Source organism: Gopherus evgoodei, chromosome 4 (genome assembly GCF_007399415.2).
Source record: "Gopherus evgoodei ecotype Sinaloan lineage chromosome 4, rGopEvg1_v1.p, whole genome shotgun sequence".
Lineage (NCBI taxonomy): Eukaryota > Metazoa > Chordata > Testudines > Testudinidae > Gopherus > Gopherus evgoodei.
The window spans coordinates 84,148,276-84,174,756 of NC_044325.1; the positions used below are offsets into that span (position 1 = coordinate 84,148,276).

General features: G+C 47.6%; 1 protein-coding gene across 4 annotated transcripts in view; it reads right to left on the reverse strand.

Moving 5' to 3' along the window:
* LDLRAD3 (low density lipoprotein receptor class A domain containing 3) overlaps positions 1-26,481 on the reverse strand; it is a 267,822-nt gene that overhangs the window by 208,910 nt on the left and 32,431 nt on the right. For 3 of the 4 annotated variants that reach the window (XM_030560033.1, XM_030560031.1, XM_030560030.1), the window contains exon 1: positions 146-199. The exons of the other annotated variant lie outside the window; for it this stretch is intronic. In XM_030560033.1, the coding sequence (XP_030415893.1) occupies positions 146-194 (49 nt within the window). In that variant the 5' untranslated portion in view covers positions 195-199. Of the gene's footprint in view, positions 1-145; positions 200-26,481 lie in introns of those variants that run through there. 4 annotated transcript variants of the gene reach the window in all.

A 26,481-nucleotide genomic window follows, 5' to 3' on the forward strand; every position in this document is an offset into this window, starting at 1 on the left:
CCAGTTGCTATTTAATTATAACAATGACAGGTATTTCTAAAGAGATCCTGGGATGAAAAGAGCAAAATGTTTTATAGCTGTTAATCACTGTGAGGGGGTGTTATCCTCATTTCATAGAAAAGGAAATTAAGGCACAGAAACCTACCAGACATTAGGATTTTCTGATCTGCCATTCCCAAAAGGTGCAGATCCATGGATGACTGCCTCGGAGGAAGTTAAAGAAATGGTTAATCTGTTTTTCGCCACCATGTCATCTAACAGTTCTCAAATCACATACGGAGCTGCACTCATTTGAAATTAAAATCCTGGTGTAGACACAATCAGAGCAAATGACTTGTCACAGGAAGTCTGTGGAAGAGCTAGGAACAGAACCAAGGTCTCCCAACTCCCAGACTTTCGTCTTAACCACACATCCATCTTTCCTCTCTAAAGATCACAGAATTTCAGAGGAAGAAAGCTTGTCAGATGCATTTCCAACGTACATGATACAAAGACAGTGGTCTTACAGACTCTGAAGCCCCTTGAGGAGAGAGAGGGTCGAAAGCCCAACATCTGCTTCTAATTTTATTTATATTTTTCCTGAAAATAAACTGGCCATGTTCCTCAGACTCATGTCAAAGCTACCACATAACTAAAGGAAATCTCATTGAGAGAGAAACCTTTGAACATTCTTACAATCCCACTTTAATAAATCGACTATAATTGTCCTTTCCCAAATAGACTAAGACATTCTGAGAACAGTCATCAAATCCCATCTATTACCCAGTAAAATATTTATAGACTGTTCTATGGCACCCACTGAACTTACCCTCACAACCACCCTTTCAGGCAGAGATGTATTACACCAAAGGGGAAACGGAGATACCGAGGGATTATTTGCCTGAAGTCACACAAGCGGTTAAATGTTGCAGGGGTAAGACTAGAACAGAGATCTCCTTAATTCCAGTGCAATATCTAGACCACCAATCAACTGCTTCCTAAGATGGCCCTCATCAACTGCTAGAAAAGTCAGAGGTTACGAGCTGAAGCATTTAAATCATATACTGAATGTATCTAGATATTCATTATTCAGATTACTCCACTTCTACAGAATCCAATTGTGGACACAGAGCTGTCAAAACAATTCCACATGTGGAATAGTTTAAGTTACATTTCTCTTTTTGCTTACTGGCTTTAAAAATCCCCTTCACTCTCCTCTACTGAATCAACTTCAAAAAACCCCAAAGCCCATAAAGAGAGCCTCAATCCAATTGTTAGTTCTCAACCCTTGGGAAGGTGATGCTCTTGCCTTCCACCTCACCCAAGGCACGGCCTGCTGGATAATTCAGAGCAGGGTGCCACAGAAAGGACCAAATTAGATCTCCCAGTTTAATTCCCTGTAGGAATGAGCCAGGGTTTAAAATACAGTCCATACAGATGTCAGCTTTTGTGCAGCCTATTGGCAATGGCAGAAATCCCTTCAGTCTGGCAGAGTAAGCTTTCCAATAGCTGACATACTTAACCTGCAGCCTCTTTTGTTCTGAATCCAAACTAAACACAAGATGCATGGATATGTTCAGTTTAAAAAAAAAGAAAAGAAAAGAAAAGAAAAGAAAAAGTGGCCCATTTTCACTGCAACACACTGCTCACTTTAAAAAAAGCACACCATCTGGGCTGAATAAAAAGGACCTCATGTTTCTTTTTAAAAGGAGACTGGACGAGGGAAACCAGTCTGGTTTAAACAGCTACTTCCAAAAATGCTGGCATCTAAATACTGAATACTAGCTAAAAAAGCTTGAAGAACACAGCAGCAATTCCCACTCCCCACAAAAATAAGCCACCTCTGAGCACTCCACTTTCTATCACCACAGCCAGAAATGGGTATTTCTGACAGGGTACCTTTACACGTTAAAAACTATAGAACATATAGCACCACTGAAATGTAGCCACCCTGGGGTGAAAGGTACAGTGCAATAACTAGAGTTAGTGACATTTTGGGCCAAGGATATCAGGACAAACTGCTGCAAGAAGTTCAATAAGATCTTTAAACATCTACCTAGAGTAGGTCAGAGTTTCTAAGGTCTTTTCCAAAATATCTACACACAGAATATGGTGAAACTCAGGGTATATCTACATTGTACTCCTGGGGGATTTTGCACCACTGCACATGCACAGAATTCATGTCCCCTGCAGATTTCTTGGCTTCCCCGCAGAAAAATGACTTTCTGACGGGGAAGCAAAGGGAAGCTGCAAGAGCAATCACGTGCCACTCCCTAGTAGTGCAGGTACATCGTTTCAGGCACCCAGAGCAGCCAGTGGAGAAAGAGAAAACCACAAGGCTGAGGACACCCCAGACAGTGGCTCCTGCCTTAAGCCAGTATCAGCTGCTAGTCCCAGCTGGGCTGGAAGCAGGGAAGACAAGACTTCCTCTTTCCCTGCAAGGAGTGGCTGGGGCTATGTCAGACCCATCCCCAGAAACCTCCCCCAGCTGCAGGAAGCTCAGCATCCTCCCCTGCTTCCTGCTCCCATCACTCCTCAGCTGCAGGGAAGGGTTCTTTATACAGAAAGCTGATCTCCCATCTTCCCAACCCCCAAGCAACTGGACCTTCCATACTCAAACACCCCTGCCAAGCTTCATTCCATACACCCAGAACACCCCCTAGCACTCCATACCCGAACCCCACCCCACTGAACCTCAACCCCTGCATCTGGAGCCCCTGCCTCCAGACCCTCACCTCCGCACCTCAGACCACCACCCCACTCAGCTCCCTGTTCTCAAATCCCCATCCTGACAAGCCCCACCCCCCTGCACCACCTTGAGGCCCCACATCCAGACATCCACATCACTGATCCCCAACTGCACCCAGAAACTCCCCCCCAACCTCATTCCCCCAGCACATAGACTCCTATGCTTTGCTCCAATCACCTTCAACTGGAAGCCCCAGCAGAGTCCCATTGCCCCATACCTGGAACCCCCAAAACGAGTCTCTGTACATCTAGATCCCCCCACAATCTGCCTGCACCCAGATTGTCCCACACAGAATCCTCTCACCCCACATCTGGATCCCCCCACACTGAGCCTCTTCACACTTGAATTTGCCTGGTTAAGTCTGCCTACCCCACACCTAGTGCGTCTGGTGCAGAGGGGCAGGGCCCTACGACATTTCTGGGGCAGGTTCAGGCCTTGTGCTGTATCAGGGTCAGATGCAACCTCACCACTGAGGGCTTGTCTACATCAGAAAGTTGCAGCGCTGGTGAGGGAGTTACAGCGCTGCAACTTTGAAGGTGTACACATCTGCAGGGCACCACCAGCGCTGCAACTCCCTGTTTGCAGCGCTGGCCGTACTCCCGTTTTGTCTCGGGTGTAGAGGATCCAGCGCTGGTGATCCAGCGCTGGTAATCCAATGTAGACAGTTACCAGCGCTTTTCTTGACCTCCGTGGAAGGAGGAAGCCTCTGGTAATCAAGCTGGTTTCCTTTCCCGGTTTGCTCTCTCGGTCCCGGAGCCACCCAGCAAACCGCAGGGAAGGAGACCTGCTTGCTCGGGGTTCCGGGACTGAGAGAGCAAACCGGGAAAGGAGACCAGCTTCGCCGCGGTTTGCTCTCGCGTTCCCGGAGCCACCCAGCAAACCGCAGGGAAGGAGACCTGCTTGCTCGGGGTTCCGGGACCGAGAGAGCAAACCGGGAACGCCGCGGTTTGCTCTCTCGGTCCCGGAGCCACCCAGCAAACCGCAGGGAAGGAGACCTGCTTGTTCGGGGTTCCGGGACCGAGAGAGCAAACCGGGAAAGGAAACCAGCTTCGCCGCGGTTTGCTCTCTCGGTCCCGGAACCCCGAGCAAGCAGGTCTCCTTCCCTGCGGTTTGCTGGGTGGCTCCGGGACCGAGAGAGCAAACCGCGGCGTTCCCGGTTTGCTCTCTCGGTCCCGGAACCCCGAGCAAGCAGGTCTCCTTCCCTGTGGTTTGCTGGCTGGCTCCGGGACCGAGAGAGCAAACCGCGGCGTTCCCGGTTTGCTCTCTCGGTCCCGGAACCCCGAGCAAGCAGGTCTCCTTCCCTGCGGTTTGCTGGCTGGCTCCGGGACCGAGAGAGCAAACCGCGGCGTTCCCGGTTTGCTCTCTCGGTCCCGGAACCCCGAGCAAGCAGGTCTCCTTCCCTGCGGTTTGCTGGGTGGCTCCGGGACCGAGAGAGCAAACCGCGGCGAAGCTGGTTTCCTTTCCCGGTTTGCTCTCTCGTCCCGGAACCCCCCTTGAAGCCGCCCAACAGCGCTGCAGTGTGGCCACATCTAACACCACTTGCAGCGCTGGTTGCTGTAAGTGTGGCCACTCTGCAGCGCTGGCCCTATACAGCTGTACTAATACAGCTGTAACAACCAGCGCTGCAAAATTTTAGATGTAGACATGGCCTGAGTCTGTGTCCCAGGGACAGGGGTAGGGAGACTGCAGGGTGATCTCCCACCTTCGTGCAGCCAGTGGCCTGTGCTCCCCACTGCCATGCTTGAGCCTCTACTTTTATTTATTGACAAATAAAACTTGCAGAATTTTAAAATATTGTGCACAGAATTCTTAATTTTTTGGCGCAGAATGCCTCTCCTATAAGTCATGTGCTCCAGTCCCCTAATCATTTTTGTTGCCCTCTGCAGGACCCTCACCAATTTATCCACATCCTTTCTGTAGTGGGGGGCCCAAATCTAGATGCAGTACTCCAGATGTGGCCTCACCAGTGTCAAAATAGAGGGGATAATCACTTCCCTCGATCTGCTGGCAATGCTCCTACTAACGCAGCCCAATACACCATTAGCCTTCTTGGCAACAAGGGCACACTGTTGATTCATATACAGCTTCTCATCCATTGTAATCCCCAGGTCCTTTTCCGCAGAACTGCTGCTTAGCCAGTCAGTTCCCAGCCTGTAGCAGTGCATGGGATTCTTCCATCCTAAGTGCAGGACTCTGCACTTGTCCTTGTTGAACCTCATCAGATGTCTTTTGGCCCAATCCTCCAATTTGTGTTGGTCACTCTTGTCCCTATCTGTACCCTTCAGCATAGCTACCTCTCCCCCACACCTTAGTGTCATCTGCAAACTCGCTGAAGGTGCAATCCATCCCATCATCCAGATCATTGATGAAGATGATGAACAAAACCGGCCTCAGGACAGACCCCTGGGGTACTCCGCTCGATACCAGCTGCCAACTAGGCATCGATCCATTCATCACTACCCATTGAGCCCAACGATCTAGCCAGCTTTCTATCCACCTTATAGTCCATTCATCCAATCTATACTTTTTTAACTTGCAGGCAAGAATTACTGTGGAAGATGATATCAAAAGCTTTGCTAAAGTCAAGATATATCATTTCCACCGCTTTCCCATATCCACAGGGCCAGTTATCTCATCGTAGAAGGCAATCAGGTTGGTCAGGCATGACTTGCCCTTGGTGAATCAAGGTTGACTGTTCCTGATCATCTTCCTCTCCTCCAAGTGCTTCAAAATGGATTCACTGAGGACCTGCTCCTTGATTTTTCTGCGGACTGAGATGAGGCTGACTGGTCTGTAGTGCCCTGAATTCTCCTCCTTCCCTTTTTTAAAGATGGGCACTATGTTTGTCTTTTTCCAATCATCCGGGACCTCCGCCAATCACCAGAAGTTTTCAATGATAACGGCCAAAGGCTCTGCAATCACATCAGGCAACTCTCTCAGCACCCTCGGATGCATTAGATCCAGACCTATGGACTTGTGCACATCCAGCTTTTCTAACCTTAACCTGTTCTTTCACCACTGAGGGCTGCTCACCTCCTCCCCATACTGCGCTGCCCAGTGCAGCAGTCTGGGAGCTGATCTTGTCCGTGAAGACCAAGGCAAAAAAGCATTCAGCTTCTTCCGCATCATCTATCACTAGGTTGTCTCCCTCATTCAGTAAGGGTCCCACACTTTCCCTAATCACCTTCTTGTTGCTAAAATACAACAGTCAGTTTAATCATAGTGAATCAGATCTCTTCCTTCATGGAGGACTGCGTTAGAATCCTATAGCACCAGGCTCGGATACAATGCATTAAAGTGACAGGGGAAAAAACAGGAGGTGAAAACAGGCCCCGCCATGGCCAGCTCTGAGCAGACACTCAGCAGCTGCTACCTCCCCACCCAGCCAAGTCTGCAGGGAAGGTAATAGGCTGAGGATGTGCTAAGCTGAAAGAAGTGCTGGGATGGGCCCTCAGTGCCAGGACAATGCTCAGCCTAGAGAGCACAAGGGAGGCAGGGATACTGTACAGCAGCGAGGGACCCCAGCTGCCTGTGGAAAACACCTGCATCCATGTTGCAGCCTCCTTTCCCACTGCTGCCCTGTCTGGGCCAGGAGGCTCAAGGAATGCTGAGGCCTTTCCTCCCAGCTCACAGCACTGGAATGCCAGCAGGGCTCCCCCACTGGGTGGGATGCAGGTGCCCCAACCCGATACCTCAAGTGCTGGCAGCCCTGCACTGCTGTCTCAAATATGATTGGAGGGGAGAAAGTGGAGGTAGCTGGGTCTGTGCTCACAACTGGCCTACGGGAAGGGTCCTGGGCCTTCTGTGCCCTCACTCCGTTTCATTGCTCACACTCCCATCAGAGGTATTGAAAACTATTCTGGCTCTCAATGGTGTGTTCTGGTTCCATTCAAGCACTGATATAAATGCATTGTAACTCATCAGACTTGACTCAGGACAACATCATGCAGGCACTTAACAGTCAATGGCCTCTACACCAGTGGTTCTCAGCCTATTTACTATTGTGGGCTGCGTATGCAGCTCTCCGTGTGTTACGTGGGAAGCATACACACAACATATATACTACCTGTATGGCCCTGAGGATGTCACATGGGCCGCAGCTGTGTGCTGACTGGGCCACAAGCAGTCCGCAGGTTGAAAATCACTGCTCTACACTGTCCACATGAGAGCAAGAGAACTAACCAATTAGGTCCTGTTACCTCTCTTGCTTTCCTCCTCTGAACCCTGAAACATCTGACTTACTAACACTCAGTACATCGAAATGGGGAGGCAGTGCTCACAGGAGAATACTGAACATAAGGGCTGGGAGTTCTGCTCCTGGCTCTACCACCGATTCTCTGTGTACAAGTCACTTAACATCTCTGCATCAGTTTACCCACCTGTAAAATGGAGATAGTACACCTATTGTTCAGGGTCCTGAATTACTCTAAATTTGTAAAGCACACTGAAATCCCTTGTTAATAGAAGTAAATAAAGTAATAATACAAACAAAAACTCATTTTCCTTTCCATTTCTTCTTAAATAATTACATTTGATGCCACCCAATGAGTTTGTCTACAGCTGTTTGTTTGTCAACCTGTTTCCTAAATCCCTGTAGAGCCCAGACTCCAGCTGGATTTGCTTCTGTCTGCATTACCGCCAAAGAGGCATTGGCAGAACAAAAGACAAGCATCCCAAAGTACTTCCAAACTGGCTCCAAGAAGTGACGGATGAGACAGGCTAGCTCTCTCTGGATCCATCAACAGCACATAAACCATCTGTCACAAGCAAAGAAAAGGACACTCACTAGCGATTATCTGAAGACTCCTAATCTCTCAGCAATTTTAATCTCTTTCTCCCACCCACCACCACTTAAATTGCCTGATGATTACATTTCCGATGCATCCAACATTAGAAGTTGTGGGGGGTACTCGTGAAGACAGATGGACAGGTATATTATAATGTCAACCCATAAGAATAATTCTGGCTCTTTCTCAGGCTCAGGTTGGCCACCTCTGCACTAAGCCATCACTCTCGACACTATTTAAATCTATTTTAAAGACTTCTCTCTGCTGGGTTGCCTGAAACTCACTGACTTTTTTTTTTTTAATCTGTTTGTTGTTCCCTGTGTGCTGTTGCCTTTCCCCTATCCTCCACCTACTTGGATGTCCGTCCTGGGAGCTCCTCAGTGCAGGGGGCTGTTCCTTCTTGCATGTCTGGAAAGCACCCAACATGTCATCAGCGCTACTATAAACAAATAATAAGATGTGGACTCTATATTCTTTACTTTCTATTCTAAGCATCATCATATAGCATTGTTATATTAAACAGCTGACATGCTTCACCCCAGAGATGGCAGCATTTCAAAGCTGAGCACAAAGATGTGTGTGTACACTGTATACATCACTTAAGGGTCTAAAAATAAACATGCTACTAAAATGTTAGTTAATGAATAGATTTGCTTCTCCTTTCTGAGGAGTGACTAGGACAGGGAATTTTTTTGTACAAGGATGGAACAGAGGACCACTGGGCTTATTTTAAATCCCACAATACTGCATGGCTGTGCTTCTCAGCTGGGGATTTCTGCTGAAATCCCCAGGCTTGAGTTTAGCTGTCTCCACTACAGCTGTTACTTCTGCTTGGATACAGACAAAACACACATGGCCAAAGCTCATGAGGTCTGCTTAGCAGTGGGGAAAAAGAGGGACACTGACTGTTTGTAAATAGCACACGAAGTAGCAATAGGTGACACCAAACCAATACAAACTTTTTAAACAGAATGGGAAAAGCGTGGAGAGAGGAAATGGCTTCTTATTTAAATTACCAAACTGGCTCCTGACATGGTTGTCAGGACTGTAGGAAGGAATGTTATCAGCAGTGACAAACAGGAGAGAAATCAATGGAAAGGAAAGGTCAGACATTGCCCATTTAACTTTTAAATTACCTAATCAGGTCTCTTCCTTCTAAGACAGCAAGGATAAATATGCCAAAATTTTAGCACACCTGTCATTCAAGGGTCTCAAAGCACTTCGATGCCTGTAAGGAATTTGTCACCATAAACCCACTAGCATAGAGGTGCCAGTCTCATATTCAATATTTTTAAAGTGTGGCACAGAGACTTTAAGGGACTTAACAAGGACATATACAAATCTGTAGCACAGCAAAGAACAGAATTTAGGAGTCCTGAATCCCAGTCCTGTGCTTTAGCCACAAGATTATCCTTCCTGTTTTAAGAAGATGTAATTTCTGTTTGTCCTGTCGATACAACTGAGAGAATCTCCTGTTTCAGCTGCAAAAAGCCAAAACAGAGTGTGTGCAAACTTCACTTAGGAATTTAGACTTAATAAGCCTTGAAGATGAAGAAATTAAATCTATTCAAAGACATGCCACCAATCAATACTGCTTAAATCTGGCACTAGACAGATGAACAAAAAGAGCCATAATCCTGATAGTTGAGGACACATAGTAACTCCAATCACACCGCAATGGTAGTCAACTGTGCTCAGCACCTCATAGGATATGGGCATGTGATCTGCTCTTGAGAAGTCTGCTTATCCTGTGTGATGGAGAGAGACCCTGTTGACTTTGCACATTACAGTAGCGAGGCATCATTGTGTAAATACTGTGAAAACGTGGCAAAAGGGTCTTCTGCATTGCTCAAGTGAACATTAGAAAGATGGACTCCCTCCATTTCTTTTCCTTTGAGCATCAGGGGTGTATGCTGTCACTATCACGCTATTTATCTGCGTTACTGTAGTAATTAAGATTCCATGACTGAGATCCACATCCACAGTGCTGGGCACTGTACATACACATAGGAGACAGCCGTGGCCCAAAAGATCTTACAGCTAGAGGTGCAAGACAGGGAAGGGTTGGGGCAAACTGAGGCACGGGAATAAAAATTTGCCCAAGGTCACAGAGCAGGTCAAGGACAGGTCACCCGAGTCCCAGTCCAGTGCCCTGTTCAATAGGCTCAGCTGCCTCTTAGAGTATGTCTAAACTAAAATGGGCTTGGACTAATCGCAGTGCAGATGTTTGGGCTCAGGGTGCAGCCCAAGCCACAGAACCCTTTTACCTCGCAGCATCATAGAGCCTGGGTTCCAGCCTGAGCACAAATGTCTACACTGCAATTAAACAGCCCCTTATAGCCCATGCCCCGCAGCCCAAATCAGTCAGCATGGACCAGCCACAGGATTTTAATTGCCATCTCAAAGGTGACACACTCATCACTAAAAACTGTGATTAGATGGCAAGCAACCAGAAGATTACTGGGTCTTTCAGAGATATGCATAATTAAGATCTTAACCTCTAAAAACTATATATAATGCATTTTGGCTGTCATAAAAAGAACTTTGGGTAAAGGAGTTAAGCCCTTATTCTCCCTGAAGAATAAAGCTCATGATCCCTTGGAGTCATTTGAGACTTAAGAAATGTGCAGCTCTGTTACACTAAGAGTCTCCACTAATGGGAGACAGTGGGGCTTACAGCAAGATTATCCCGTGAAGCAGGAATGACAGTAGGGCATGGCTTCTACCCATTGAGCATAACGGGAATTTGAATAACTAGGTGATATCTGCAGTGAATTTCCCCCATAAAAGTCTCTCATAATGGAAGGCCACCTGCTGATTGCATGCTAAGGTTCCACAACACCCACCCACCCCTACTGCAAGCTCAGCATTCCAGGTTATTATTTTCAAACCTCTCCAGGTTCTTCAGTGATTTTAAGCAAGCTGGCTTTTCTATTCTGAAGTTATTTCTTCTTCATATTTTCAGATGTTCTTAACCAGTAACTGTAGGCACTGTAGAAAAAGTAGCACAATCAAGAATAAAAATCCAAAATATAAGGACATGCCCCAACCATACCAGGCTACAAATCTTTAAATTGTACCCAGATTCAGGTTCATAAGTCTGTGTCCATCTTTAAGCATGTAAGTATTCCCATCAACTCATGCTTAAAGTTAGGCACACACAAGTTCCTTGCTGAAACAAGACCTCAAACTGTTAGCAATTTGAGGCAGGAATAATTTTTCCTATGCAGTTATACAGACCTTAGCACAATGGGATCCTGATTGCCAATAATAAAACAAGGAGATTTTTCTCAAACTCCTCTACTAGCTTCAGGTGCAGTGGAATTATCAGGGGAAAAAGGCCGTTTTTTCAGACAGTCAGAGCCCAAGCCACATTGGCATAAAAGACCCACAGCACAGCTGCAGCTGGCCCAGGTCAGCTGACTGAGACTCACGGGGCTTTAAAATTGCTGTCTAGATGTTTTGAGTTCGGCTGGGGCCTGAACTCTGAGACCCCATGAAGGGCGAGGTCCCCAGATCCCAAATGTCTACACAGCCCTAGCCTTGCGAGCAAGAATCCGCTGACCTGGACCGGCAAGATGTGTTTATTTGCTGTGTAGATGTCTCCTAAAGGTCTAAAGGCTTTCATGACCACAAATGGTCTGGACAGTTTTATATCTCCAAAAGATGGCACCTCCAGCAGCACACTGCCGTTCAAAAATCACATATAAGTACCAGTTCAGAAGGAAGGGCAATACCTATTGCCTCCCCAATACCACCTCAAATACTGGAACACTACCCAAGCTCTGATACTTTTTAATTCTTCACTGCTTACAAGTCAACACCTCAAAATGGTAGGGCTCTGCCTTACAGACTGATCTTTTGGAAGTTCAGCTGCAGCATGTGTGAACGTATGTCCTACTCAGTTGAAGAGCAAATTTACCCTTTTCTGAAACCGCTCCAACTTTCTCAGCACTGTTCGTTAGTGCCAAGAGCTTGGTTTACACCCTTATAGAATATCAAAGTGCTAAGTACTAAGAGAATAATTGTCCCACATAATTTTGTTTTGATGGCATTCATGTTACCAGTGTCTGAAATATATCCCTTTCAAAAAACTTATTTGGCTAGAAATGTATGTTTTAGTTTAGTTTCTTAAATCTGAATTTGATGACAGGGTGTGAAAGCGATGTTGGCAATATGCTACAGTACACAGCAATACAAAACAGCACAGCACGAGCAGCTTAACAGCAGGGCAGCCTGAACTGACAAAATTTAACAACTCTCTCTGTATATTCAAACACGCTAAACTCAGTAGAATTTGGTTTTGTATTTATACCCTCTACAAATAAGGAATCTCAAAACACTTAAGGAAAGAGGCAAGATACCAACAGAGCACTAAATCAAATACTTTAACATTTTACACACAGTGCCTTTCATCTCAAAGAATCAAAGTGCTTCACAAAACCATATACACTATACAATCTTCATTCACCAAAATCCAGGCAACTTTGAGATGAAGGGTGCTAAGAGGAGTGGGAGGGACAACAGAATAGAGGGTTGGCTCAAGGATACTTGCATAGAGCAGACAAGACCATAGTTTAAGTCTCTGCAGACTCACCCTCACATCATAAACCACATGGTACCTGCTTATCTATCTCTGAAGAGTCATAGAAATGTAGGACTGGAAGGGATCTCAGTGGTTTGAGCATTAGCCTGCTAAACCCAGGGTTGTGAGTTCAATCCTTGAGGGGGGCCGCTTAGGGATCTGGGGCAAAAATCAGTATTTGGTCCTCCTAGTGAAGGTAGGAGGCTGGACTCAATGACCTTTCAAGGTCCCTTCAGTTCTAGGAGATGGGTATATCTCCAATTATATTTATATTTATTTATTTAGTCAAGTCCCCTGCACTACGCAGGATTAAGTATTATCAAGGCCATCCCTGACAGGTGTTTGTCTAACCTGTTCTTAAAAACCTTCAATGATGGAGATTCCAACATCTCCCTAGGTAATTTGGTCCAGTGATTAACCACGCTGACAGTTTGGAAGTTTTTTCTAACGTCCAACCTAAACCTCCCTTGCTGCAATTCAAGCTCGTTGCTTCTTGGGCTATTTAAGGAGAACAATCTGTCCCCCTCCTCTTTATAACAATGTACTAGAAGACTGCTACCCTGTTCCCTTCAGTCTTCTCTTCTCCAGACTAAACAAATGTTTTCAATCTTCATTGTAGTTCATGTTTTCTAGACCTTTACTCGCTTTTGTTGCTCTTATGGAACTTTCTCCAGTTTGTCCACATCTTTCTTGAAGTTTGGTGCCCAGAACTGGACACAGTACTCCAACTGAGGCCTCACCAGTGCTGAGCAGAATGGAAGAATTACTTCTCGTGTTTTGCTTACAACACTCCTTCTGATACATCCCAGAATGATGTTCGTGTTTTTTTGTTTGTTTTTTTGCAACTATACTACATTGTTGACTCTCCTTTAGTCTGTGACCATTCTAATCCCCAAATATTTTTCTGTAGGACTCCTTTCTAGGCAGTCATTTCCTATTTAGTATTTGCACAGCTGATTATTCCTTCCTAAGTGTAGTGCTTTGCCATTTGTCCTACTAAATTTCATCCTATTTTAGATCATTTCTCCAGTTTGTCAAGATCATTTTGAGTTCTAATCCAGTCCTTCAAACTGCCTGCAACCCCTCCCAGCTTGGTATCATCTGCAATCTTTGTAATTGGACTCTCTATGCCACTATTCAAAACATTTATGAAGATATTGAATAGAACTGGAACCAGGAAAGACCCCTGAGGAACTCCATTAGATATGTCCCTCCAGCTTGACTGTGAACCATGAATCACTACTCTCCTAGTATGGATTTCCAACTATTATATTCCAACTAGACTATATTTTTCTAGTTTTCTTAAAAGAAGGTCATGCGAGATAGTATCAAAAGCTTTTCTAAAGTTGAACTATATTATATCTGCTGCATGACCCCATCCATGTGTTGCACTGTTAAAGAGATGAGGTTGGTTTGACATGATTTGGTCTTGACAAATCCATGACGACTTACCACTTTACCATCATCTAGGTCAGGGGTCAGCAACCTTTGACACATGGCTCGCCAGGGTAAGCACCCTGGCAGGCCGGGCCACTTTGATTATTTGCTCCATTATCTTTCCAGGTACCAAAATTAAGCTGAGTGGTCTATAATTCCCCTGGTTGTCCTTATTCCCCAGACTGGTATTATATTTTCCCTTTTTCAGTCCTCTGTGATCTCTCCCATCCTCCATGAGCTCTCTCAGATAACCACTAATGGCTCAGAAATCTCTTCAACCAGTTCACTGAGTATTCTAAGATGTATTTCATCAGTCCCTGCTGACTTAAAGACATCTAACTTGTGTAAGTACTTTTTAACAATTTCTTCCCCTATTTTAGCCTCAGATCCTACCAAAGGATGTTAACAATAAACACACATTTAACACTTCTGCCATTGCTTCATTTTCTGTTATTGTCTTTTCATCCTCATTAAGTAACAGACCTATCCTGTCCTTGGTCTTCCTTTTGCTTCACATAACTCACAGATCTTGTTTGAAAAACAGTCAAATATATCTATTTCACAAACTGCTGACTCAACATTATGCAGCATAGAATCTGAAAACACAGCATTAGATCTTGCATACAGAAACATTTTAAACCTGTTGTCTAAATAGGCACCTGTAGTCTTGTTTGTTGAGTATCTTTTGTAAAACATGAATATTTAAGAATCATTTTGGGTGTGAATATATACACAAACACCATGTCTGAAACTCAAACTTTTTCTCCCAGCAAAACCTAGCCCTCTAAGATTTCCCTTGTCAACAGGATACTTCTGACCAACATCACTCAATATAAATTTCAGGCTTGAATAAACATGCTGCAGAATTGGAAGGGAGAAACCCTGCATGAACACTGGTCTTAAAAAAAAAACAACAAAAAAACAACAACACATGCTTTAATACATCATCCAGTAAAGGATAGGGGAAAGAAAAATACATCAAGAATTGCACAAGGAATTGCATACCTGGAGTTTATCTACTTTATAAATACTAAATGTACTTTAGGGATACTATGAGCTTAATTAGCGTATACATGAAATCATAAATGTCAGTTTGTTATTAAACAGCCTCCTGCCAATCCCTTGCAGTCCTGAGAGTCCAACGCCACAACAGTAGTGAGTAAATTCCTGACAACCAGGAAGCAAAGATGACATGTTAGGTTTCAATGTTGAAGATGAGTGAAAAGCAAGCTAACTGCAAGACTGGTAAATGGCAATTCTGTTTGAATCATCTACATCAGGGGTCGGCAACCTTTCAGAAGTGCTGTGACGAATTTTAATTTATTCACGCTAATTTAAGGTTTCGCGTGCCAGTAGTACATTAACGTTTTTAGAAGGTCTCTTTCTGTAAGTCTTTAATATATAACTCAACTATTGTTGTATGTAAAGTAAATGTTTTTAAAATGTTTAAGAAGCTTCATTTAAAATTAAATTAAAATTCAGAGCCCCCCAGACCAGTTGCCAGGACCCAGGCAGTGCAAGTGCTACTGAAATTCAGCTTGCATGCTGCCTTTGGCACCTGCGCCATAGGTTGCCTACCCCTGATCTACATGCTTTTGGTAACACAGAAAGAGACTGAGTGTTAAATTGTTTTCATTGTGGTGTCCCTTTTAAAAATGTATAAAGCAAATTACATTTTTACAGTAAGCTTTGTTTCTTCTTCGAGTGATTGCTCATATCCATTCCAGTTAGGTGTGCGCGCCGCGCGTGCACATTCGTCGGAAAACTTTTACCCTAGCAACTCAGTGGGCCGGCAGGTCGCCCCCTAGAGTGGCGCCATCATGGCGCTTGATATATACCCCTGCCGGCCCACCCGCTCCTCAGTTCCTTCTTACCGCCCGTGTCGGTCGTTGGAACAGTGGAGCACGGCTTAGCTGACCTCCACTTCCCTAGCTACTCGTAGTTCTCGTATATAGTTATGCAGTTATAATCCTTTTATATATATATTTGTATAGTTATACGTTTTACTTTGCTAACATAGTTAGTTTAGTAATTGTTAGCGGGGTTCAGGAAGTAGCCCCTTCCATGAACCTGGTGCCGGAGCCCATGCACGGCTCACCGGGTTTTAAAATGGGCTCGGCCTGCCAGAAGCCGATGCCGAAGGGAGATCCACACGACTCCTGTTTGAAGTGCCTCAGGGAATCACACTTGACAGCTAAGTGCCCCATTTGCAAGGCTTTTAAGCCGAGAACAAAAAGGAGCGGGACTTTCACTTACCCCTCCACCTTGGGCGCCGAGCGATGATCAAGCAGCTGGCAGAAGCGCCTCCTCGGCACCGGACCCCGCCGGTACTGCCACGGCCTTTCGGCACCGGCCGTCGCCGGCACCGAAGTCGACTCGGCACCGCTCCCTTCCTCCGAGGTCGAGAAAGCCTACGATTCCTGCTGGTGCCTGACGGCTCCCCGGCACGCGCCGTGGTTGAGCCCCCTGCTCCTGCTGCTTCCGTGCCACCTGCATCGCAGCCAGAGAGCTCGTCTAAGTCGGATCGCCCAGCACCGGCAGAGGCACAGACGACATCGGCACCGTCAATTCCAGTCCCCCAAGGCCATTGAATCCGGTGCCTGACAGCTCCCCGGCATGCGCCGTGGTAGAGCTTACTGCTCCTGCTGCTTCCATGCCAACTGCACCGCAGCCAGAGAGCTCGTCTAAGTCGGATCGCCCGGCACCGACACCTGCTGAGGCACCGACGACGTCGGCACCGTCGATCCCGGTCCCACAAGGGCTGTAGAATCCGGTGCCTGACGGCTCCCCGGCACGCGCCGTGGTTGAGCTACTACTCCCGCTGCTTCCGTGCCAGCGGCACCGCAGCCAGAGAGCTCGTCTAAGTCGGATCGCCCGGCACCGACACCTGCTGCGGCACCGACGACGTCGGCACCGTCGATCCCGGTCCCACGAGGGCCGTAGAATCCAGTGCCTGACGGCTCCCCGGCACGCGCCGTGGTTGAGCTACTGCTCCTGCTGCTTCCATGCCAGCGGCACCGCAGCCAGAGAGCTCGTCTAAGTCGGATCGCCCGGCACCGACACCTGCTGCGGCACCGACGACGTCGGCACCGTCGATCCCGGTCCCACAAGGGCCGTAGAATCCGGTGCCGGACGGCTCCCCGGCACGCGCCGTGGTTGAGCTACTGCTCCAGCTGCTTCCGTGCCAACGGCACCGCAGCCAGAGAGCTCGTCTAAGTCGGATTGCCCAGCACCGACACCTCGGAGGCACCGACAACGTCGGCACCGTCGATTCCAGTCCCACAAGGGCCGTTGAATCTGGTGCCTGACGGCTCCCCGGCACGCGCCGTGGTTGAGCTTATTGCTCCTGCTGCTTCCGTGCCGACGGCACCGCAGCCAGACAGCTCATCTAACTCAGATCGCCCGGCACCGACACCTACCGAAGCTCTGACGACCTCGGTACCGTCGATCCCGGTCCCACGAGGGCCGTCGAATCCGGTGCCTGACAGCTCCCCAGTATGCACTGTGGTTGAGCCTGCTGTTCCCTCCACGCCGGAGACATTACCAGCGGCGAGGGATCTCATTGCCATGACAGAGTCAATGCTGCCTGACCCCGGCACCGCCGGTGCGGGTAATACAGTCTCTTCATGTGACCATCCTCTGTCAGCACAGCAGAGCGGCACCGTTCATGATCACAGTCCCGCAGATGCTCCAGGTCCTGTTGGCACGCCCGACACCACTTACAGTCCCGGTGCTGTTTTCCTCATCGGTACTGGTCACACTCGCTGCACCAGTCGGTATCCCGTTCGCCGACCCGTTATCGGCACCGTTCCGACTCCCGGCACCGCGACAGGTACCTTGACTCCTGTAGCCTCTCCCCGAGCCTCGAGATCTCGGTCGACCTCCCGGCACCGTTCTGGTTGCGGGTCTGGATCTCGTTCCAGGTACCGGTATGCCTCCCGGTGCCGGTCCCCGGTGCCGAGTTGGGCAAGGTCCGACAGAGTCAGAGACTCTGCCTGTGCCTTCTTTTAGTACCTCCATGGTCATCCGGACACGCATCTGTGTCATCCCACATGCGCAGATCTTATGCTCAGGACCACGATTCTGATATGATGGCCAGCGGGCGCCAGCCCCGAAACCGAAAGAGGCTTGGCGAATGAACCTGCTTGGCCGCCAGGTGTACTCTGCAGAGGCCCTGCAGCTCTGGGTAGCAAAGCAACAAGCCTTGCTTAGCTGTGATAATTGTAGCACCTGGGTGAAGGTAGTTTAGTTTATGGAGTTTCTCCCTCAAAACTCCCGCCAAGAGTTCGCTGCCGTCTTGGAGGACGGGGGAAAAAAAAAAGGACCCAGAGCGTCCCTCCAGGCCTCGTTGGACGCAGCAGACTCTGCAGCCAGGACTCTGGCTTTTGGTGTCACCATGAGGTGCATCTCATGGCTTCAGGTTTCAAACCTCCGGCCAGAGCTGCAGTATGCCATTCAGGATTTACCCTTTGTTGGTACAGGCCTCTTCGCGGCAAAGACAGCCCCAGGCTGCGAAGCCTGATGGACAATAGGGTCCTAATGCGCTCTCTCAGCATGCATATGCCAGCGACCAAACGCAGGCCTTTTCTGTCCCCAGCCGCTATACTCTGTGCCTAGCCAGAGACAGGACTTTGGCAAACGGCGAGGCCAAGGTGGTCACAGACGAACGTCAGGACCCCTAAAGAGCCAAGGTCAAGGTCCCTCGCAATTACCACTGGGACCAAAGACGAACCTTCCAAGGTGCGCCTGAGGGCGGTGTACCAGTCACAGGCTGGGATCCCAGTCCCACTTTCTCCTGGCGTGGCCCCAGTTAATTTCAGATCGCTGGGTCCTGCGCACAGTGGAGCATAGATACCACCTCTAATTTGTTCCAGCTCTGTCCCCCTTCAGCGGACGAAAGGGGCAAGGGGTTTTACTCCCGTTATGCCCTAGTCCCCCACTCGAACGCAGGTCTCAGACCTTCCTAGTCCTGCACGGACTCAACCGGTTTAGGATAAGGTTGAAGTTCCGCACGGTATCCCTGGGAACCATTATTCCATCCTTGCCTCCTGGGGGCTACTATGCCGCCCTGGATATGAAGGACGCGTACTTTCGCAACGCCATCTTCCCTCCACACAGGAGATACCTCCGCTTTCTAGCCAACTGTCAGTACTTCTGGTTTACGGCCATAGTCGCCGCCTACCTTCGCTGATGTCGGATATGCGTTTTTCCGTATCTGGACGATTCGCTTATCCGAGGAGACTCTGAGACACAAACCACTCAGCGCGTGGGCATCGTCACGGTCTTATTCACGGGTCAAGGCCTGATGATTACTATAGAGCAATCCACTCTGGTTCCCACGCAGAGGTTGGACTTCCTAGGGGCTATCCTGGTCTCCTACCTAGCCAGAGCCTGCTTATCACAACTGCGGTTTTAGGCGATGGCAACAATCATCTGAGGTCTGCAGGCTTTCCCAACGACCTCGGCTCGTACTTGTCTCAGTCTCCTGGGTCCATGGTTGCCCGCAAGTTTGTAACCAAACACGCCAAGCTCCGCCTCCGTCCTCTCCAAGTCCGGCTCACCTCGGCATACTACCCGGACAGGGAGCCGATGGTCATGGTAGTCACCGTTCCCTCGAGCACCTTAGGCTCCCTAGAGTGGTGGCTAACTCCCTCCCTGGTGTGGGCAGGGATGCAGTTTCATCCGCCCCAGCCCTCACTGCCCCTGACGACGGACGCGTCATCTCTCTGCTCGAGTGCTCATGGTCACCTCCGAGCTTAAGGCCTTTGGTCTTCTCAGGAGCTGGCATTCCACATCAATGCCCCAAAAATGAGAGTAGTCCGCCTGGCGTGCCAGGGGTTCCAGCAGCAGCTGCGAGGCCGTTGTATCTCGGTGTTTACAGCCAACACAACGGCCATGTGCTTCATGAATATCCAGGGAGGGACATGGTCCTCCCCCCCTTTTGTCAGGAGGCCATCCATTTCCGGGACTTTTGCATGGCCCACTCAATGGAGCTGGTGACGTCCTTTCTCCCAGGCGTTCGGAACGTCTTGGCGCTTTGACTCAGCAGGTCTTTCCTGTCTTACGAGTGATCACTCTGCCCCATGTGAGGCGTTCTGCTTTCCAGAAGTGGAGATATTTCCTCACATAGACCTGTTCGCTCACCGCAAGAGCAGAAAATGCCAGATGTTCTGCTCCTTCCAAGGTCTCTCCTCGGGATCGATCTTGGACGCATTCCTGGTGCCGGGGAAAGGCCAACTCCATTATGCCTTCCCACTGTTCCCACTGGTTCATTAGGTCCTGCTCAAACTCCGCAGGGGCAGAGCGCGCATCATCATGATCACTCCAGAGTGGTCCAGGCAGCACTGATATACCACGTTGCTCGGCCTGTCAATAACAGACCCAATTACCCTGCCACCCCACCCAGACCTCATCACTCAGGGCAACGACACGCTTCGTCACTCGGACCTGCAGCCTCTTCGCCTCACGGTGTGGCTGCTGCGTAACTGAGCCGGGGTGACAGGAATCCTTCCACCTGGTCAACGTACCGGGCCAGGTGGAAGCGTTTCTTCTACAACTGCAATACGCTCGATCTTGCTCCTGCTGAGGTCTCGATCCCCTCTATTTGGCCTGCCTCTGGCCTTCAGCGGCAGGACCTGGCGGTATCATCGCTGAGGATACACTCAGCAGCCATCTCTACCTTCCAGCCAGGCTAAGGTGGACGTTCCGTGTTCTCACGCTCTATGGGTTCGAGGTCCCTCAAGGGCTTGGAGCGCTTGCACCCTCGGGTGCGCCGCCCAGCCCCAACCTGGGACCTCAACCTAGTTTTAACCAGACTTATGTCTCCCCCAGTCGAGCCGTTCACGACTGGCCCTCTGCTATACCTGTCTTGGACGACATCTTTCCTCGTAGCTGTTACATTGGCCAGACGGGTCTCCGAGCTCAGAGCTCTTACTGTGGTTCCGCCGTACACTAGGTTTCACAAAGACAAGGTGCAGTTATGACCGCACCCGGCTTTCCTCTCTAAGGTGGTTTTGGCCTTTCATGTTACCCACAGCTCAACGCAATGGGCACAACCATTGCACTCCTTGAACATCTGTGGAGTGCTCGCATTTATATTGCGCTGACAGAACCATTTCGTAAGGTGCCCCAGCTCTGTCACGGTAGCGGGCCAAAGGGAGGGCTTGCTTGTTTTCCTCTCAGAGGATCTCATCTTGGGTGATGGCGGACGTCCGCACTTGTTATGATTTGGCTCATATTTCCCCAAGCCACATCACCGTGCATTCTACCAGGGCTCAGGCTTCATCTGCCGCCTTGCTGGCTCGTGTTCCTTCCCACAAGATCTGTCGCGCAGCTCCATTGGTCCTCGGTCCATACCTTTGCTTCGCAGTATGCCCTGGTTCAACAGTCAAGAGATGCTGTAGCCTCTGGCTCAGCAGTTTTCATTCTGCCACATTTCACTCCGACCCCACCGCCTACGTAAGGCTTGGGATTCACCTAACTGGAATGGATATGAGCAATCACTCGAAGAAGAAAAGACGGTTACTCACCTTTGTAACTGTTGTTCTTCGAGATGTGTTGCTCATATCCATTCCACACCCGCCCTCCTTCCCCACTGTCGGAGTAGCCAGCAAGAAGGAACTGAGGAGCGGGTGGGCCGGCAGGGGTATATATCAAGCGCCATGATGGCGCCACTCTAGGGGGCGACCTGCCGGCCCACTGAGTTGCTAGGGTAAAAGTTTTCCGACGAATGTGCACGCACGGCGCGCACACCTAACTGGAATGAATATGAGCAACACATCTCGAAGAACAACAGTTACAAAGGTGAGTAACCCTCTTTTCCTTAACTGCAAGATTGAGCCATTACTTCAAACAATTATAAAAAAGATGATGTGTGTTGCTCCTTTTGGGGCTTGATCCTGCAAGGTCCTGGACACCTTGCAGGAGCAGGTCCTTTGAACTGCTGCTGCTGACCAGATATTCTTGCTTTAAAGTTTGTATTCATTTCTATGGTCCAATCTATACTACAGATCTATATAACAACATCGCTCAGGGGTGTGAAAAACCCACAGGCAATGTAGTTATACCCCGTGTAGACTGTGCTCTGTTGGCAGAAGAGTTTCTTCCACCAGCAAAGCTACCGCCTTTCAGGGAGATGGATAAACTATGCCAACAGCAGAGCTCTCTCTCCCGTTGGCATAGAATGTCTGCATTAAACTGCTACAGTGATGCAGCTGCGCCGATCCAGCATTTTAAGTGTAGACATGCCCTAAGTAGTACCAAGGTTTCATTGACAGCGATTAGTCACACAAACCCTAGGACATCCTCAGCTGCATCTGGTTTTATTAGGGGACAGGGCTCAGGGACAGAAAGGAGGGAGCTTGCTGGAAGCTGTTGCTTCCAGGCGAACTGGCTGGTCTGGTTAAAAGGGCAATGTACTTGAAGTGGGGTCAGCGTAGTTAAAGGGGCAATGCACATCTCTCTTTCTCTCACTCATGCATGCACCTACCAGCACTTTGGAAAGTCAGCACCAGCCATGCATCTGCTGTCAGGAGGCAGAAGTGGTGTGCTCCAGCTGGATAGCATGGGTTCATCATTATGTTTAGTTTTTGCAGGGAAGTGTTTAGTTTTTGCATCTATTGTGTTTCCTCCCTCCTGCCTCAGTCCATCCTGCCTTGTAGAGTGTGAGGCTACATTAACAACAGCCTATTAACACTTGAGGGCTCAGCTGTGTGCTAGTTCATCATTTAGCAGCAAGGCATTCCCTGGGAAATATTCTACCCTCTTATTCCATCACCTCAACCAAGCTTCACAATCATTCATGCATTTAAACTGTTTGTTTAAAATTGTTTAAAACTTATGCTGGACATATATTGGATTCGCTTATCATCGTTTCACATAAAGTCTCATTTTGCAGGAACATAACTACAACATTAAGTGAGGAGTTACTGCACTACATAAGTTCATGGAGAACACATGGCTAATGCCAAGATGGGGAGGGAGGTGTCCCTAGCCTCTGTTTGCCAGAAATTGGGAATGGGTGGCAGGAAATGGATCACTGGTGATTACCTGTCCTATTCATTCCCTCTGGGGCATGTAGCATTGGCCGCTGTCAGGAGGATACTGGGCTAGATGGACCTTTGGTCTGACTTGGCTCGGCCGTTCTTATGAGATTGGAGGAGAGGAACTCCTGACAGCATGTTCAAGGAGCTTAGAAATAAAAGGGAGAAGGGCAGTAGTTGAGGCAAGTGGGGCAAAGGGTGGAGTGTTTTTAGTATGGGAGAAACTTACTAAAGCACGTTTGTATTGTGAAGAGAAAAAGCCTGAGGCGAGTGAATGATTAACGACAAGAGTAAGGTAGGGGATAAGAGCTGGAGTGAGGGAGATCAGGAGTTAGGATGGATATGGTCATCGGGGCAAGTGAAAGGGGTAAGAGGAGGAGAGTAGCCAGAAACTTCAGTGTCTGTGACGAGAGAACTGGCATTGGCTGATGGCCTCCATTTTTATTATTCTAAAAGTGCCATACTTCAGAATAAAAAAAAAAAAAACAATAAAAAAATCAGGATGGAGAGAGCAAAAGGAAGTTTCAAAACAAGATGAGTGGAATTTAGGACTGAGATTCTGAGAAGGGCCACTGGATTCTATCATAATATAAATTAGTAATACTGAGAAAAAAGGAAAGTATATATTTGCATGCATCACACCACGCCCATGAGTGTTCTTGATCAATATGACCAGGGCCTTTAAATCAGAAGTGCAAATGTTGCCATGCTGAGGACAGCACTAACATCTCACCAAGTGCCCCACCAAGTTTACACAGGAACTATGAGTATGAGAGCAAAAATCGAGGCACAAATCTCCAACATTTGTTTGTTCTGGATAAGCAAATTGTGCTTATGAAGTCTGTGGCAGATGGATCACAATTTGCTTATCGACCAAATTCATCAGCAGTGAAAATGTGCACTCAGTTATGTCCATCTTCCTTTGTAATTACAAGGAAATAATTATGACAGGTTTTACAGAATTTTTTTTTTAAATGAACGAAAATCAAGGTGTTCAAAAGCCATATTCAAGATCAATAGCAGGCTTGAGCTCCAGCCCGTTAATCATTCATTCTATCCAAAACCTGTCTATATCCAAGACATGGCGAACCATGTAGAGAGGCCAAAACTTACATTTTAGAATGCCATGGACTACACTTGACGCTCACAAAGGCACTTTGGAGACCTTTGGTCACAAATATGTCCAGCCCAACTGTGACAGCACAGGGCAGAAGCCTTTTAGAGCTGCACGACTACTGAAAGCAACAGTAAAGTCTCTTCAGATCAGAGATTTCTGGAAGTTCACTCCACTCACATTCCAAGTTCTTGAAGTTCTGGTTAAGTATCCCCACCCCACCCCACCCCAACGCACAGACGCCAACTTTTCTCAGCACCAGTGGGTGCTCACCCCTGGCCCCACCCCCATTCCAACCCCTTCCCTGAAGTCCCTGCCCCCACTGGACTCCTCCAAATTCCCACCTTGGACCTGCCTCTTCCCAGAGCACACCATGACTCCCCTCTCCCTCCCAGCACTTGCCGCCCAAGCGCTGAGAGCTAGGGGGAGACGCGGGGACATGGTGTGCTAAGGGGAGGAGGCAGAGAGGAGGTGAGCTGGGGTGGGGGGGCATGGCGGGGAGCTGCCAGTGGGTGCAAAGCACCCACCAATTTTTCCCCATGGGTGCTTCAGCCCCAGAGCACCCTAGGAGTCGGCACCTATGCCCCAAGGCAATTCCTAGAGCAAATTAAATAGGAAAAAAATAGCTAAATAGTTATTTATTCAAAAGCTGGGAAATCCCTGTAATCACTGCCAGAGAGCTAGAAAATAATCACTCTAAGTGAAAAAATAAGTTTATAACCACCTTTCCTAAAACATGATTTTTTTTCTCCTCAACTGGAGTTCTCTGACGTGCTTTATACAGTAATTTGAAAAAATACATACAGAAGATAAAGTAACTCAGCATCTGTTGCCTGGATTAGATTTCACCTGATTTCTGTATGCAAATCAGTAACAGAAAAATGAATGGTATTTGCATTTTGTCAATGGGAAACACACTTATGAACATACACAGCTGGGATTATATTGAAATCAAAGGCTCATTCTTTTCTCAGGAGTTTAATTTCACCTTATCTACTCCACTTATTCATTCTAACAGAAGTCCTATTTGAAATCAAATTATATAGCTCCATTACAATGGAATGTAGTTTCAGTGTACATATGAAAATTAATATGGGGTTGTCATCAAAGTTTTCTTTGGTGGGGGAGGGACGAGGAGCCCACTCTTTTTGCATAGCATAGGTGACCAATTCTTCCCAACAAATATGACTACAGCAAGTCAGGTATGATGTATATTAAAACAGCTTCAAAGCTGACAGGAAAGTAATGCAGTACATTGGGATATAAAAATATGGATCTTGGACTGTGGCATTTTCAACAAAAGCAATATAACAGAGCGAGGAATAATGGAGCAAAGTGGTGCAGCGGATGGTTTAGAATGCAAAGAAGTGCAAATTTTTTAATGTTCTCAAATAGATGCTGGAATTATCTCCCCATGGGAGCAACGGAAACAGTGGGTATAGCTACACAGCAATGTACGCCTCAGCTGGAGCCATGAAAGGATTCTAGAAATCTAGGAATGAAGGACCACCATGTGATCAAGGGTTGCAGAACTCCCCTCAGAGTCAACATTCTGTTAAAATATATCGAATAAACTAGAAATTCTACTAGATATGGATTTTATTTCCACTGGGCTATGTGTCAGTGATATTTTTATATAACATTTGTATTTACAGTAGCACTCAAAGGCCCCAATGTTGCACAAGTTTGTAATTTCCCATAATTTCAGGGTGCGAATGAACTAAATACTTATTATTTGTGTTGCAGCAGCACCTAGAATCAGAATGACTGGGGCTTCTAAGTAAGTTTACAATCTAGGAAACTTGATAAACATACCAATGAAACATCAGTTTTAGGATCCAGCCACAAAGAGTAAATTCTAATTAGTCTCTCCCATAAATACCAACCAGTAGATATAACTGCAAAGCAGGTAGCATTAGCTCCATCCACTCTACCAGTTCAGGGACGCAATGTCTAAAAATTACAGAGTATAAATTTAGCAGAATGGATCTCACCCACCACATGTTCCTTTACTGACAGGGAACGCATTAATTTAATCAAGAAAGAAAAATCATACTGCTATAGGAGTTTGTTTATTCTGTGCTCTGTAAAAAGGAGTAGAAGATGAAGACAAAAAGCTGATTTTTAATAATTGCTCTCCCAATCTCAACCTGACAAAGTATTGCTAGCACCAGTGCCAGTTCAGCTACAACCAGGAATCCCCCAAAAGGTGACAGAGTAAAAAATAAATAGCAAGTTTGTCTAAACAACCTTTACATGCAGCAGAATCTGTGAAAGGACTGACTCCAACTACGGTTCTCCACTATTCCAAACACACACACATTTCCTCATGCTAGAGGGTATACAGACAACAGGGAAAATTTACAGTGCACAGTAGGCATTATGCCATATGCCAGATTTCTTAAAAATAAATGTAGTGTTGGACTGAAAGCCATTGCCAGCAAAATGCACCACCAACACACCAGGTACAGCATGGGCAGCAGCACAGAAAGCGTCCCCAACACCACCAACTGTACAAGTGGGCAGCATCCCTATCACGGCGGGGAGGAGTTCGGTTTCTGAAGGTCATTCCATCCTTGGCCTCTCTATCGAGACTGCCTACTAGTGGTGAACCTGATGGTTGCTTGTGAGACATAAAAAGCAGATGGCATGAATCCTCAGCTGTCACAAAATAACCATTTGGGTTGGGATTTTCAAAGGGGCCTAAGCAAGTTGTACATTTGGCTGGCTAACTCTGTTAAGCTCCTTTGACAATCCAAGCCTTAGCCGCAGCCAAGCTGAGTCCACTT